The sequence below is a fragment of the Phyllobates terribilis genome, unplaced genomic scaffold, assembly GCF_046119375.1.
Source record: "Phyllobates terribilis strain yellow unplaced genomic scaffold, ASM4611937v1 Scaffold_9__5_contigs__length_417890890, whole genome shotgun sequence".
Classification (NCBI taxonomy): domain Eukaryota; kingdom Metazoa; phylum Chordata; class Amphibia; order Anura; family Dendrobatidae; genus Phyllobates; species Phyllobates terribilis.
The window spans coordinates 25,077,587-25,089,882 of record NW_027362769.1 but is presented as its reverse complement, the minus strand read 5'-3'; the positions used below and the strand labels follow the sequence as shown (position 1 = coordinate 25,089,882).

The 12,296-nt window shown below is 44.5% G+C and overlaps 1 protein-coding gene across 1 annotated transcript in view; it reads right to left on the bottom strand.

Annotated features, from left to right (window-relative positions):
* Positions 1–354: 354 nt before the first annotated feature.
* Positions 355–12,296, bottom strand: part of LOC141160804 (gamma-crystallin 2-like) — a 35,757-nt gene continuing 23,815 nt past the window's right edge. Inside the window, exons 2-3 of the mRNA XM_073645593.1 lie at positions 2,265–2,507; positions 355–726 (exon numbers count right to left, since the gene is read on the bottom strand). Of these exons, the coding sequence (XP_073501694.1) occupies positions 451–726; positions 2,265–2,507 (519 nt within the window). The 3' untranslated portion in view covers positions 355–450. The remainder of the gene's footprint in view (positions 727–2,264; positions 2,508–12,296) is intronic.

The window sequence follows — 12,296 nt, the reverse complement described above, 5'->3', positions numbered from 1 at the left end:
GTAGCTTACAGGACTCTAAAATGAAAAATGATTTACAGCAGCATATTTGGACTCTATTTGTAAGAACTTGTTTGTCTGTATTAGTCATGTGCTCATAGGGTTTTAATCTTATAATTTTTATTTAATTCTGGTTGACTTTTTGGTTGCTCAAGAACTAATCAGTAGTTTATTATCGCTTTACAGTCTCAGATTTCCTGTTTTCTGTTGTTTGAAAATAAATGAAACTTGTAACAGATTTCCTCACCTCTGTCCATTCAATGGCTTCTTGTGGAGGACCACATGAACAGAACTGTCCATCAGTTTCCTCATATTAAATTTATATTTAAGTGGTGGGACTGTGAAATATTTAATAGAAATACAACAAACACATTGGAAAAAAAAGGAAACGTATTATGCAGCAAAGTTTTATCAGCCCTTTATGGGAAACACATAAATTCACAATTTGAATGTCTAATAAAAATCTTGGACTCTTCTAATGGAGCCAATTCTAGCATTTGTTGCCCCCCAATCGCTGAATCTTCTGTACTCGCCAGGTCTCAGGTAATACTGGCGTCCCCTATAGTTGGGTTCCTCATAGAAGATCCAATGGCCTTCAATAACATTGCAGGAGTTGATTTCATGGTAATTCAAATCTTTATGGATGTGTGGACTATCTTCTGTGAATTCAACCATTTGGCCTCTAAAATCTTCTTTTTCATACAATTTGATCATAAAGGATCCTGTGTGCTGCAAGATTCAGAGGACATGTTATGAATCACAAAACTGAAAAAACTTAGGCGAAAATGATTGTAACGTAATAGCTAAATGTATATAGTTCGTAAAGGGAATTTGTCATCAGGGTTTTGATACTCCAACTGAGAGAAGTATGATGTAGGGGAAGAGACCCTGATTTCAGTGATGTATCACTTACTAGGCTTCTTACTGCAGTTTTGATAAGAGTCACTGTTTTATCTGCTGCAGATCTACCAGTTCTCCTAATGCTGAGCTCTGTGTAACCCCGTCCACACCTCTGATTGACAGCTTTCTGTGTACACTATTCAGAGGTTGAAAACTGCCAATCAGTGGTGGGGGTGAGGCTATCCAGAGCCCAAGAATATGGAGACCTACATAGCAGCAGGTTTACTAGCCTCTAGTGATAATCAAAACTACAGTAAGGCTGTGTGCCCACTATGCGTTTTTTAAGCGTTTCTGCAGTGGCAATTCCGCTGCAGAAATGCTTAAAAAATGCTTGGTAGAAGGTCTGCAATGTTCCCCAATGATAATCCGCATGTGCTGTTCACATGCTGCGGAAATTTCAGCTGCGGATTATCATTGCGGAAAAATCCGCAGCACTGCCAATTATTTTGCGTAATTGTGGCGTTTTCGCCGCCATTGACTTGCATTGAATCGCATAATATCCGCATCACTACATGTACACATGTGGATATCATGCGGTTCAATGCGCAGATGGTACCCAGGTTTGGAGAAGAGGAGACTCTCCTCCTGACCTGGGTACTATAGTACCTGTAAAAAAAAAAGAATTAAAATAAAAAATATACATTATACTTTCCTTCTGATGGCCCTCGGTCTCCTCAGCGATCCGTCCTGGCTTCCCGGCAGCTCGCAATGGTCTAAAAGGACCTGCCATGACGTCATTTAGTCATGTGACGGGTCACGCGACCGCTGACGTCGGCGGTCGCGTGACCTGTCACATGACTAAATGATGCCATGGAAGGTCCTTTTAGACCACAACGAGACAGCAGGGAGATGGGACGCATCGGATAAGGACACCAGGGGCCATTGGAAGGTAAGTATAATATTTATTTTTTATTTTTTACCATTCTTTTACTGTCACACTATATAAATCCATGCCGGTTGCATGGATTTATACAGTGTGACCAAGTTGTCAAGCACTTTCCAAGTGATGCTAAAATCGCTTGGAAAGTGCTTGACTAGCCGCATGCGGAAATGCGTATGAAAAACGCTTCACTTACGCTTGTCCCTGGCAGGAAAAACGCATGTACAATCCGCATGTGTTTTTTCTGCCAGGGAGATGCAGAAACGCTCAGGAAAAATCCGGAGCATTTCTGCATCGTGGGCACATAGCCTAAGTAGTCTAATTAGTGACTCATCATTGTAATCAGGTTTTCTGCCCTATAGTATGCTGCTCTCAGATTAGGTGGCAAAACCTGGAGACAAGTTCCCTTTAATGAAAACATTGATTTGGTTTCATGAGTTTGACAATGAACAACTATAGATTAATAGGGAAAATTTTTTGTACTGACCAGAGGAATCATGTGGCAAGAACTAATTGTATCATTAAATCCCATCCAGTGTTTGTAATCAGGATATTCTCCTTTTTTAAGAAAATACTGATGACCCTTATTATTAGCCTGTTCATAAATCATCCAAGAGCCATTGTCAACTTTAATAGAGTTGCAGCGACTGACATGAGAGTGCAAGTCATTATGGTCACTGCTGCACTCGAAGGAGCGGCCCTTGAAATTCTTATCCTCAAAGAAAGTGATCTGTAGAAAAAAAATTATATTAGTCATAATAAAATAATAATATCTGTGGCATTTAATGAATGTTTTAGCTTTGCACTCTGAAAATAAAAAAAAACTGAAAACAAAATGCTAAAATTATTTTCATGATTATGGTGATGCATATATATTTACATACAGCTATGGCAAAAATTAAGAGACAACTGCAAAATTTTCAGTTTCTCTGATTTTTCTCTTTATAGGTATATTTTGAGCAAAATATACATTGTTGTTTTAGTCTATAAACTATTGACAACATGTCTCTGAAATTCAAAGCTAAAAATTTTGTATTTATTTGCAGCTAATAATAAAGTGTCAAAATACTAAAAAAGAAACAGTGCTTTCAGACCTCAAATTACTCATGTTTTAACTCAGGAACAGTTCAGAAATCAATATTTGGTGGACTAACCATGATTTTTAATCACATCTTTCATGTGTCTTGGCATGCTTTCCACCAATCTTTCCATGCTTTCCAATAGAAAACTGTTCAGTGGTCTCTTAATTTTTGTCAGAGCTATATATGAGCTTAGAATGTTTCTTTTTTTTATATTTTCCACATGTTTTTAAAGGTTTGAGTTTTCTGTAATCTGATTTTTTTACTCATTTTTTAAATTTAATTTTCTCTATTACATTTTCTTTTCTCAAATAATATTTCATTTCACCACTTCAAAGAAAGTAACATATTTTTTGGATTATAACACGCACTTTTTCCCCCAAAATTTGGGAGGAAAATGGTGGTGCGTTTTATAATCCGAAGGTAGCTTACCAGGGGAAGGTGGCTGCAGTAGAGTGGGGTTACAGGAGGCAGGGTCGCTGCTTCACGAGGCAGCAGGAGTGGGGCTGGGCTCTCATAAGACATTGGTGCCAGTGAGCGGAGTCCCCTTTCCCATTAATCTCCCTGCTTTGAGGGGGAAATGGCCACCGGAGGAGGCGCATGCCCAGATTGAGACCTCGGGACATAATGGAAATCAGTGGGAAAGAGGACTTTGCTCTCCAGCGCCGATATCTTATGAGACCCTGCCTCCTGTGATTTCTCTCTACCGCTGCCGCCTTCCACGATGAGCTTCCGTTAAAATGGATTATAAGACGCACCACCATTTAATTTAAAACATTTTTTTCCTATTTTCCGCCCCAAAATTTGTGGTGCACCTTATGGTCCAGTGCATCTTATAGTCCGCAAAATACAGTACATATAAAATAATGTAATTTAAAACAGTATAAAAATAATTATTTTGATACAATTATATTAAGTCACAAATACGATAGCGTATCATATTGCATCTCATATTGCATTAAATGTACAGAATGTAATTTATTATACGTAGGTTACACTATCAGGAAGTTTAAAAAACGTGTGTCTGAACACATACATAATATCACAAATGGCAACAATACATATTCAGGGGAAACCAAACACTTCATAGAGAAGCACAATAAAACAGTAGTTTGGTATGATATGGATTGGAAAAGGTTACTTGCCCAGAAAGGAGAGGTGATTGGCGCAAAAAATTATTAATGTAAAAAATGTATTGGATTCTGCTGTTAAACACTAAATAACCTAATGGGTTAAATTATAGAAATGATAGGATGTATATATATTGAAGACAACAACATAATGTTTATAGCAATGCTTAGTGCGACAGGTGTTTACTAAATCAATTATACATATTATGTGGTTGTTCACAAGTGATCGGTTCTGGTTTTAAGTTAAGTCACAGTTTAAGGTGAATGATTTCTATGACTAAGGGTGTGCAATACGTCGGAAATGTGTCAGAGGGTTAACATGGAATTGTGTAGTGCAGTGAAAACCACCTTCTGTGACACCAGCTCCCTAATAATGACTCCCTGTGTGCAGCACGAGGTGAGGGGGCATGTTCTGCTTGCAGCTTCTAGTACAGCCAATGATGATAATGGCTCCTTCACGGGGCTCCTAGCCAGGACCAGGCCACGGACCCTCACCTCCTGCTGCACATAGGGAGCCATTATCATCAGGCGACTGCTACTAGAAGCTGCAAGCATGCCACGCACCCTCACATCAGAATGCAGACAGGGAGCCATTATTAGGCTGTGTGCACACGATCCAGAGCCGCTGCGGGTTTGACGCTGCAGACTTATGCAGCGTCAAACCCGCAGCGCCAGATGTTACAGCATAGTGGATGGGATTTGTAGAAATCCCATGTCCACTATGCTTCTGCGGATCACCCGTGGAAACTGACATACGGCACGTCTTTCAGACCTGCAGCATGTAAATTTCTCCGGTGGGTCCGCATATGGGCTTTCCCCATAGACCTAACCTCTAAGACGAAAGTCCAGAGGTGAAAAAAGAAAAATAGTGCCGCTCATTAGCATATTGAGCGGAATCTGCTGGCGGCTTCTCCGCAGCGTTGGGCTGCAGCAGGCTCCGGATGGTGGGAACTAGTGTTGAGCCACCCCAGTAGTGTTCTGGTTCGGTTCAGTTCGTCGAACACCGGCATGTTCGTCGAACGGTTCGTCGAACACCGTCAAACACCGTTAAAACCAATGGCAGGCAAACGAAAACACATAGAAAACACCTTCAAAGGAGTCCAAAAGCTGACAAACTGCTCAGAATAGAATAGAATAGAATAGAGTATCACACATAGATTAGATAGATAGAAACATGTCAGTCACATATATAACAAGTACAGTGATGTGGCACCCTGCTGTTCACAGGTACCACAGGGCCAAAAGGATGCATGGACGGACTTCTCCACAAGAGGCCCTCACTACAAACAAACACACTACAAACAAACACCTCCACCCTTCCACCTCATACCACCAGAGGGAGCCCGTTAGGGATATATATATGGAGGGTGGAGCCAGGCAGTTCAGTTCAGCAGTTGTTCAAAGAGTGTGCTGCCACTGAGAGCAGTGAAGACACAGCACGTCTGCTGCTGAGTTGAGGGCCCCGAGTGTGGCCGGAGGCAAAGAGGAGAGGAGAGAGGAGTTGAGGGGGCAGAGGAGCATGATAGGCTCACCCCAAGACACAAACCTGACACCGGGTCCGTGCCTATAGGGTCCTTTATACCCAGTAGGGATCACCGGCATACCAGGAGGACTACAAGTCCCAGGTCGACCTGAAGCTAAACCCTTGACAGGACTAGTAACCATGAAGGCCCCAGCGTCCAGGGATAGTGGTTGCCAGAAAAAGGTCCTACTACCAAGCGCCAGGTGAAGGAACAGCACGACACAGAAGCTAGGCCCTGTTGCAGGCTAGCCAGGAGCTTAGAGAGAGGGAGACATGGACCAGGAGGCCTTATACCCGCTCACTGGGGAGAAGTCCTGATGTGCACCCTTCCTACCGAGTACCCTGGACGGTACCTGAAATCCGCACCAGTAAAGGTACTGAAGTGAATCCCCTGTCTCTGTCAGTTACTCCTGCTGCACCAAGTCTCCTGCACTGCAAGCCCCAGACGCACCACCATTTGCACCAACACTGCCCCGGGGGCCCGCTCCGCTTGTGGGGAGCAGAAACATCCCAGCTGCCATCCCATCACCCCCAGGAGGTCTGCAGCAGCGCCAGTAACCATTACCGGAAACAACAGGTGGCGTCAGGAGACAAACTGTACACTAAAAACTAGAGATGAGCGGTGTACGACTTGAACTGTTCGCCAATCTCAAATTCGAGCTGTTTTGGGCGGTGTTCGAGCCGTTCGGCTAACACGAACGATTTGAAAAAAATTCGGCTGTTCGAGGTTATGTTCGATAACTGTTCGTGCACCAAAATCATAACTGGATTTTTTCTCAGTAATGATGAAAATTAAAGTTAATACGCAGTTTGAGTGTACAGCGGGGCGGGGGGAGGGGCAGGGGATGGATCTCTGCAGGAATAATGAAGATCTCCAATTTTTTTTCTCTTTCCCGCATTTACAGTGGAGAGGTGCAATCTGTCAGCCTATCAGCAGCGCACACACGGAGCGAAGTGCTTTTTTTCACACAAGCAAGGGCATGTGTCATTGGCAGTGTATGTCACATGTCCTTGCCCTATAAGACCCAGCCATTTTCCCCGTCGCCACCATTTTCTCACTGCTGCAGCTGTGTGTTAGACGGCACCGCTGTTGCTGTGTGCGCTATACCTTGTTAATTTCAAGCCAATTTTTGCAGAAATTTACATATAGCTTGGGAGTAGGGAATAGTTGTGATTGCAGTCCTTTTAAGGACTAGGTTACAGCATTTCCTACGACTTTTATCAGGCAGGTCTGTGCTCTTAAATAGATAGGTTGGGAGTAAAGACTAATTGTAATTGCAGTCCTTTTCTGGACTAAGTTAGATCAGTTCCTATCAGTTTTTGCCAGGCAGGTCTGTGCCAGTGCTGTGCAAGTTTTTTTCACAGCATTTGGCTAAATCTAGCAAAGCTAATCCTTTTGGGCCAATTGCAGAGTGTGTTAGTCAGTGGAGTAGCCTATCTGTGTTGCAAGCTACACCACCTGTGTATAGAATACCAATTTTTTTACTGCACCTAGTGAAGTAAAACCTTTTGGGCATAGCATCATTCTATTAGTCCATCTATACTGACCTCCATAAGGTTGCAAATTGAATATAATTTTTTTCTGCATATACCTCTGAAAAAATATTTGGGCTTCTAGCTGTGTGGGACTTGTTCTATTAGTCCATCTATACTGACCTCCATAAGGTTGCAAATTGAATATAATATTTTTCTGCATCTAGCTCTGAAAAAATATTTGGCCTTCTAGCAGTGTGTGGGACTTGTTCTATTAGTCCATCTATACTGACCTCCATCAGGTTGCAAATTGAATATAATTGTTTTCTGCATCTAGCTCTGAAAAAATATTTGGGCTTCTAGCAGTGTGTGGGACTTGTTCCATTAGTCCATCTATACTGACCTCCATCAGGTTGCAAATTGAATATAATATTTTTCTGCATCTAGCTCTGAAAAAATATTTGGCCTTCTAGCAGTGTGTGGGACTTGTTCTATTAGTCCATCTATACTGACCTCCATCAGGTTGCAAATTGAATATAATATTTTTCTGCATCTAGCTCTGAAAAAATATTTGGCCTTCTAGCAGTGTGTGGGACTTGTTCTATTAGTCCATCTATACTGACCTCCATCAGGTTGCAAACTGAATATAATTTTTTTCTGCATCTAACCCAGACAATAGTTTTGGCCTAATACCACAGTTTGGTCAATCAGCTCTGCTCGGTTCCCATCCATTGTTTTTTTGTGCAAACAACTTCAGAGTTGTGAATTAGTTAACCACCAAAATGAGTGGAAAAAGGCCTGCTGCTGGTGGAAAGGGGAATAGGCGTGTTGGGAAGGGGAAAAAAGGTTGTGTCCGTGGAGTAGGTGTTAAAGCAACAGTAACATCTGCAGAAGGAAACCATCTTCCAGCAAAACTAAAATGTCTACTTCTTTTAGCGGACAATGTGATAAGATCCCTTTCTTACGGCCACACCAATCGCTACAAATTCCAGATGAGGCACAAAAACAGCAGGTGCTTCAACGGATATCAAGTGCTCCTTTAAGTGGGCTCTCCTCCGCATCAACTTCAACATCACAAATACTCCAGTCCTCAGAGGTGTCACCCCAATCGCACTTGCTTCCTCACAGCTCCCAAATCTCCAGCTGCCCATCTGAGTATGAGGTAGAACAGATGGTTGAGTCTGCAGAGCTGTTTACTCATACTATAGCCTGGGAATCAGAGGTCGGCTCCAGCGCTTCTGTGAATCCAGCCGAGGAAATGATCTGCACTGATGCCCAGAATCTTTATGAGTCGGATCCAGGACCAGATGAAGAAGGTTCTGACCATAATGTAGAACCTCATTCCCAAACTGTAACTCCTGTTGGTGGAGACAATGAGGAAGACGATAATGAGACTCAAATACCTGATTGGAGCGACAACTTTAGTTTTTTGTCAGGGCAGGAACAGGTTGACTCTGAGGACGACGGGTGTGATAACACACAGGGTGATGATGATGAGGTTGGAGATCCCACTTACTGTCAACCCACAGTCAGCCAAGAGATGAGGTCAGCAGAGGAGGTGGAGGAGGATGCTAGTGATGACGAGGTCAGGTTGCGCCTTCCTGGACAGAGACGTAGTACTGGAAGCACGTCAACAACTGCATCCTCAAACACAACTCTGCCTCTGACCACAAGTCGTGGTGGCTCTTCAGGTCGCATGGGTGCTAAGCCTTGCATAGCATGGGCATTTTTTCAGATCGATAAAGATGACCCAACTCGTGTTATCTGTAACATTTGTCAACAAAAGCTAAGTAGAGGCCAAAAAATACATAGTTTGAGTACTTCATGCATGAACCGGCACATGAACATGAAGCATAAGTTGCAGTGGGAAGCTCACTGTGCTACAATGCGGTCTAGTCGGCCGGGCCAACCACCGTCTGCCCCATCTTGTGCATCTGCGGCCTCTTCATCCTCTGTGACTGGGGGGACAGCAGTCACACCTGTTTTGGGACGCAGACCTGCCACCTCTTTACCCGCAACAGCCAGCGTGATTGGCAGGTCATCATTTTCTTTGGAGGTGGTAACACCAGCTGGTGTTGAGCGCTGTCCGACATCGATAGCACCACCTTTGGATAAAGGCAACCTAACATGTCTGCCTGCATCTTCCTCACAGACCGGCAGTTTGCCGGGGACACCCTTATCAACCCCGTCTAAGCACAACAGCCAGCCCTCAGTCCCTCAGATGTGGACAAGTAAAAGACCATTTCCTCCTAGCCATGAGAAAGCTGAGAGGTTGAATTTCACCAAGCTCTTGGCTACAGAAATGCTGCCTTTCCGCCTGGTGGACGCAGAGGATTTTCGAGACCTTATGTCCGTCGCAGTGCCCCAGTACCAGATGCCCAGTCGGCACTACTTCTCAAAGAAAGGTGTGCCTGCGCTCCACCAGCATGTCGCACACAACATCACCGCTTCTTTGAGAAACTCTGTGTGTGACAGGGTGCATTTCACCACAGACACTTGGACGAGTAGGCATGGACAGGGGCATTACATGTCGCTGACTGGGCACTGGGTAACTATGGTGACAGCAGGACAAGAGTCTGCTGTCCAAGTCTTGCCGTCCCCACAAGTTGTGCTTCAATCCTCTTTATGTCAAAGTTCCTCCACTGTTTCTACCTCCTCAACCTCCTCTCGGTCCTCCACCTGCACCCAAAGCCTGTCTGGTCATGCCACAAGCTTTCTAACTGAGCAGAAGGGATCCTGCACACCTCCTTACTATGCTGACAGTAGGGCTCAACATCATCAGGCGGTTTTTACTTTGAAATGTCTGGGAAATGTGAGTCACACAGCTGAGGAGCTGTGGGCAGCTCTGGAGAACCAATTTCATGAAGGGTTGTCTCCACTGTACCTGAAACCAGGGAAGGCCGTGTGCGACAATGCTGCAAACCTGGGTGCGGCCCTTCGCCGGGGCAATGTCACACACGTGCCTTGTATGGCTCACGTGTTGAACCTGGTTGTCCAGCAATTTTTAGCCCACTATCCCGGACTAGATGGCCTTCTGCAGAGGGCACGGTCGCTGTGTGCTCACTTCCACCGTTCGCATCCCGCAGCTCAGCGACTTACATCTCTACAGAAGTCGTTGGGCCTGCCACTTCACCGGCTAAAATGCGATGTGCCGACACGGTGGAATTCAACTCTGCACATGTTGCAGCGACTGTGGCAGCACCGACAAGTCCTGGTGCAATACGTTCTGACGTATAGCCTGGGCCAACAGGATCCAGAGGTGGGGCAAATCACGCTGGAGGAGTGGTCTCAGATCAGGGACCTATGCACCCTTCTGCACAGTTTTGAAAAGGCGACGAAGATGTTTAGTGGTGACGATGCCATTATTAGCATGACTATTCTGGTGATTTACATGCTGGAGCACATGTTAAACAGAATTCGGAGTCAGGTGGTGGCACAAGAGGAGGTGGAGGAAGTAGAAGAGGAGGAGTTGTATGCGGAAGGGCTAACATCTGCAAGGTCCAGACGGTCGGCAGTACCAAGGCGGCAGGCATGTGAGGGTGGGGGAGATGGTTTTACCAGGGCGCATGGTAGCAGCCAAACTAGTGAGGAAGGTGCAGGAGCCCAGGAAGAAGTGGAGGACGAACTGATGGAAGACTCATCAGATGAGGAGACCTTGATCACATTTCTGTTGTGCGAGGTTGGGGGGAGAGGACAGAGGAAGGAAGCATGATTGTTACCTCGCCACCAACACAACAGGGACTTGGTGCTCCTGGATGCGCAAGACACATGAGTGCCTTCTTGCTGCACTACCTGCAACATGACCCTCGAATTGGGAGAATTAGAAATAATCCTGACTACTGGGTTGCCACACTGTTAGATCCCCGGTACAAAAGTAAATTTGCAGAAATAATTCCTGCCATAGAAAGGGATGCACGCATGCAGGAGTATCAGCAGAGACTGTTGCAGAATCTTACATGTGCTTTTCCACAAAACACCAGTGGTGCACGTAGTGAATCTCACAGTTCCAACTTGCCAACCGTGGGACCGTCGAGTGTTCAGCACTCAAACCGTAACAGAAACACAGTATCTGCTGGTAACATCAATTTTGCGGAATCATTTCACCTCTTTTTTAGCTCATCCTTTGTAAGGCCACAGGAGACAAGAAGTCTGACACATAGTCAACGCCTAGAGATGATGGTACAGGAGTATCTCCAAGTAAACATTGAAGCCATGACTGTGTCACTGGACCCTTGCTCTTTTTGGGCTTCCAATCTGGATAACTGGCCGGAGCTCGCCACTTACGAGTTGGAGATCTTGTCATGCCCCGCTGCCAGCGTTCTGTCTGAACGTGTGTTCAGCGCTGCTGGTGGTGTGCTGACAGATAAGCGCACGCGGCTCTCCACTGATAATGTAGACAGACTCACGTTCATAAAGATGAACAAATCATGGATCCGAAACGACTTTTCTACCCCTGTGTCATCCTGGGGAGAGTAAAAGCTTGATTATTGGTTAAAATCACCTCACCAACCGTTTTAAGCTTTCAAATTACTAATCATGTCTATCTGTATCTTGGCTGGAAAATAATTTGGGCTTTGTAGCAGTGTGCAGTACTGATTCTATTAGGCCATCTATACTAAGCTCCACCAGATTTAAAATTAATAATAATTTTTAGCTGCATCTAGCCCGGAAAATAATTTTGGGGCCCCGAGATGCGCAAGACACATAAGTGCCTTCTTGTTGCACTACCTGCAACATGACCCTCAGATTGTCAGAATTCGAAGTAATCCTGACTACTGGGTTGCCACACTCTTAGATCCCCCACACTCTTCGATCAACCTTTTCATTTTAATAAAGACCAAAAAAATGGTCATTTTTGAAATTATAAGCATTAGCAGGTTATTAGAAACTGAAATCAAACAGTTTTCAACTCAAAACTATATTCTAGGTGATGTTACATTTACACATAGGACCCCTTGTTCGAAAGGAACTTCTGAACTCTCTCGTCCTTTGAATTTGTCAGGTTTTGGATGGTTTCTGCATCAATTGTTTTGCATGAGGACAGAATACCCTCCCAAAGCTGTTGCTTAGATGTGAACTGCCTCCCGCCATCATAGACACTCCTTTTGATGATGCTCCAGAGGTTCTGAATGGGGTAGTGGTCAGGGGAGCATGGGGGTCACACCATAAGTTTGTCCCCTTTTATGCCCATATCAGCCAGAGATGCTGATGTGTTATGTGCAGAATGAGACGGTGCATTATCATGCATGAAAATGATCTTGCTGCGGAATACACGGTTCTTCTTCTTGAACCATGGCAGGAAGTGCTGTTTGAGA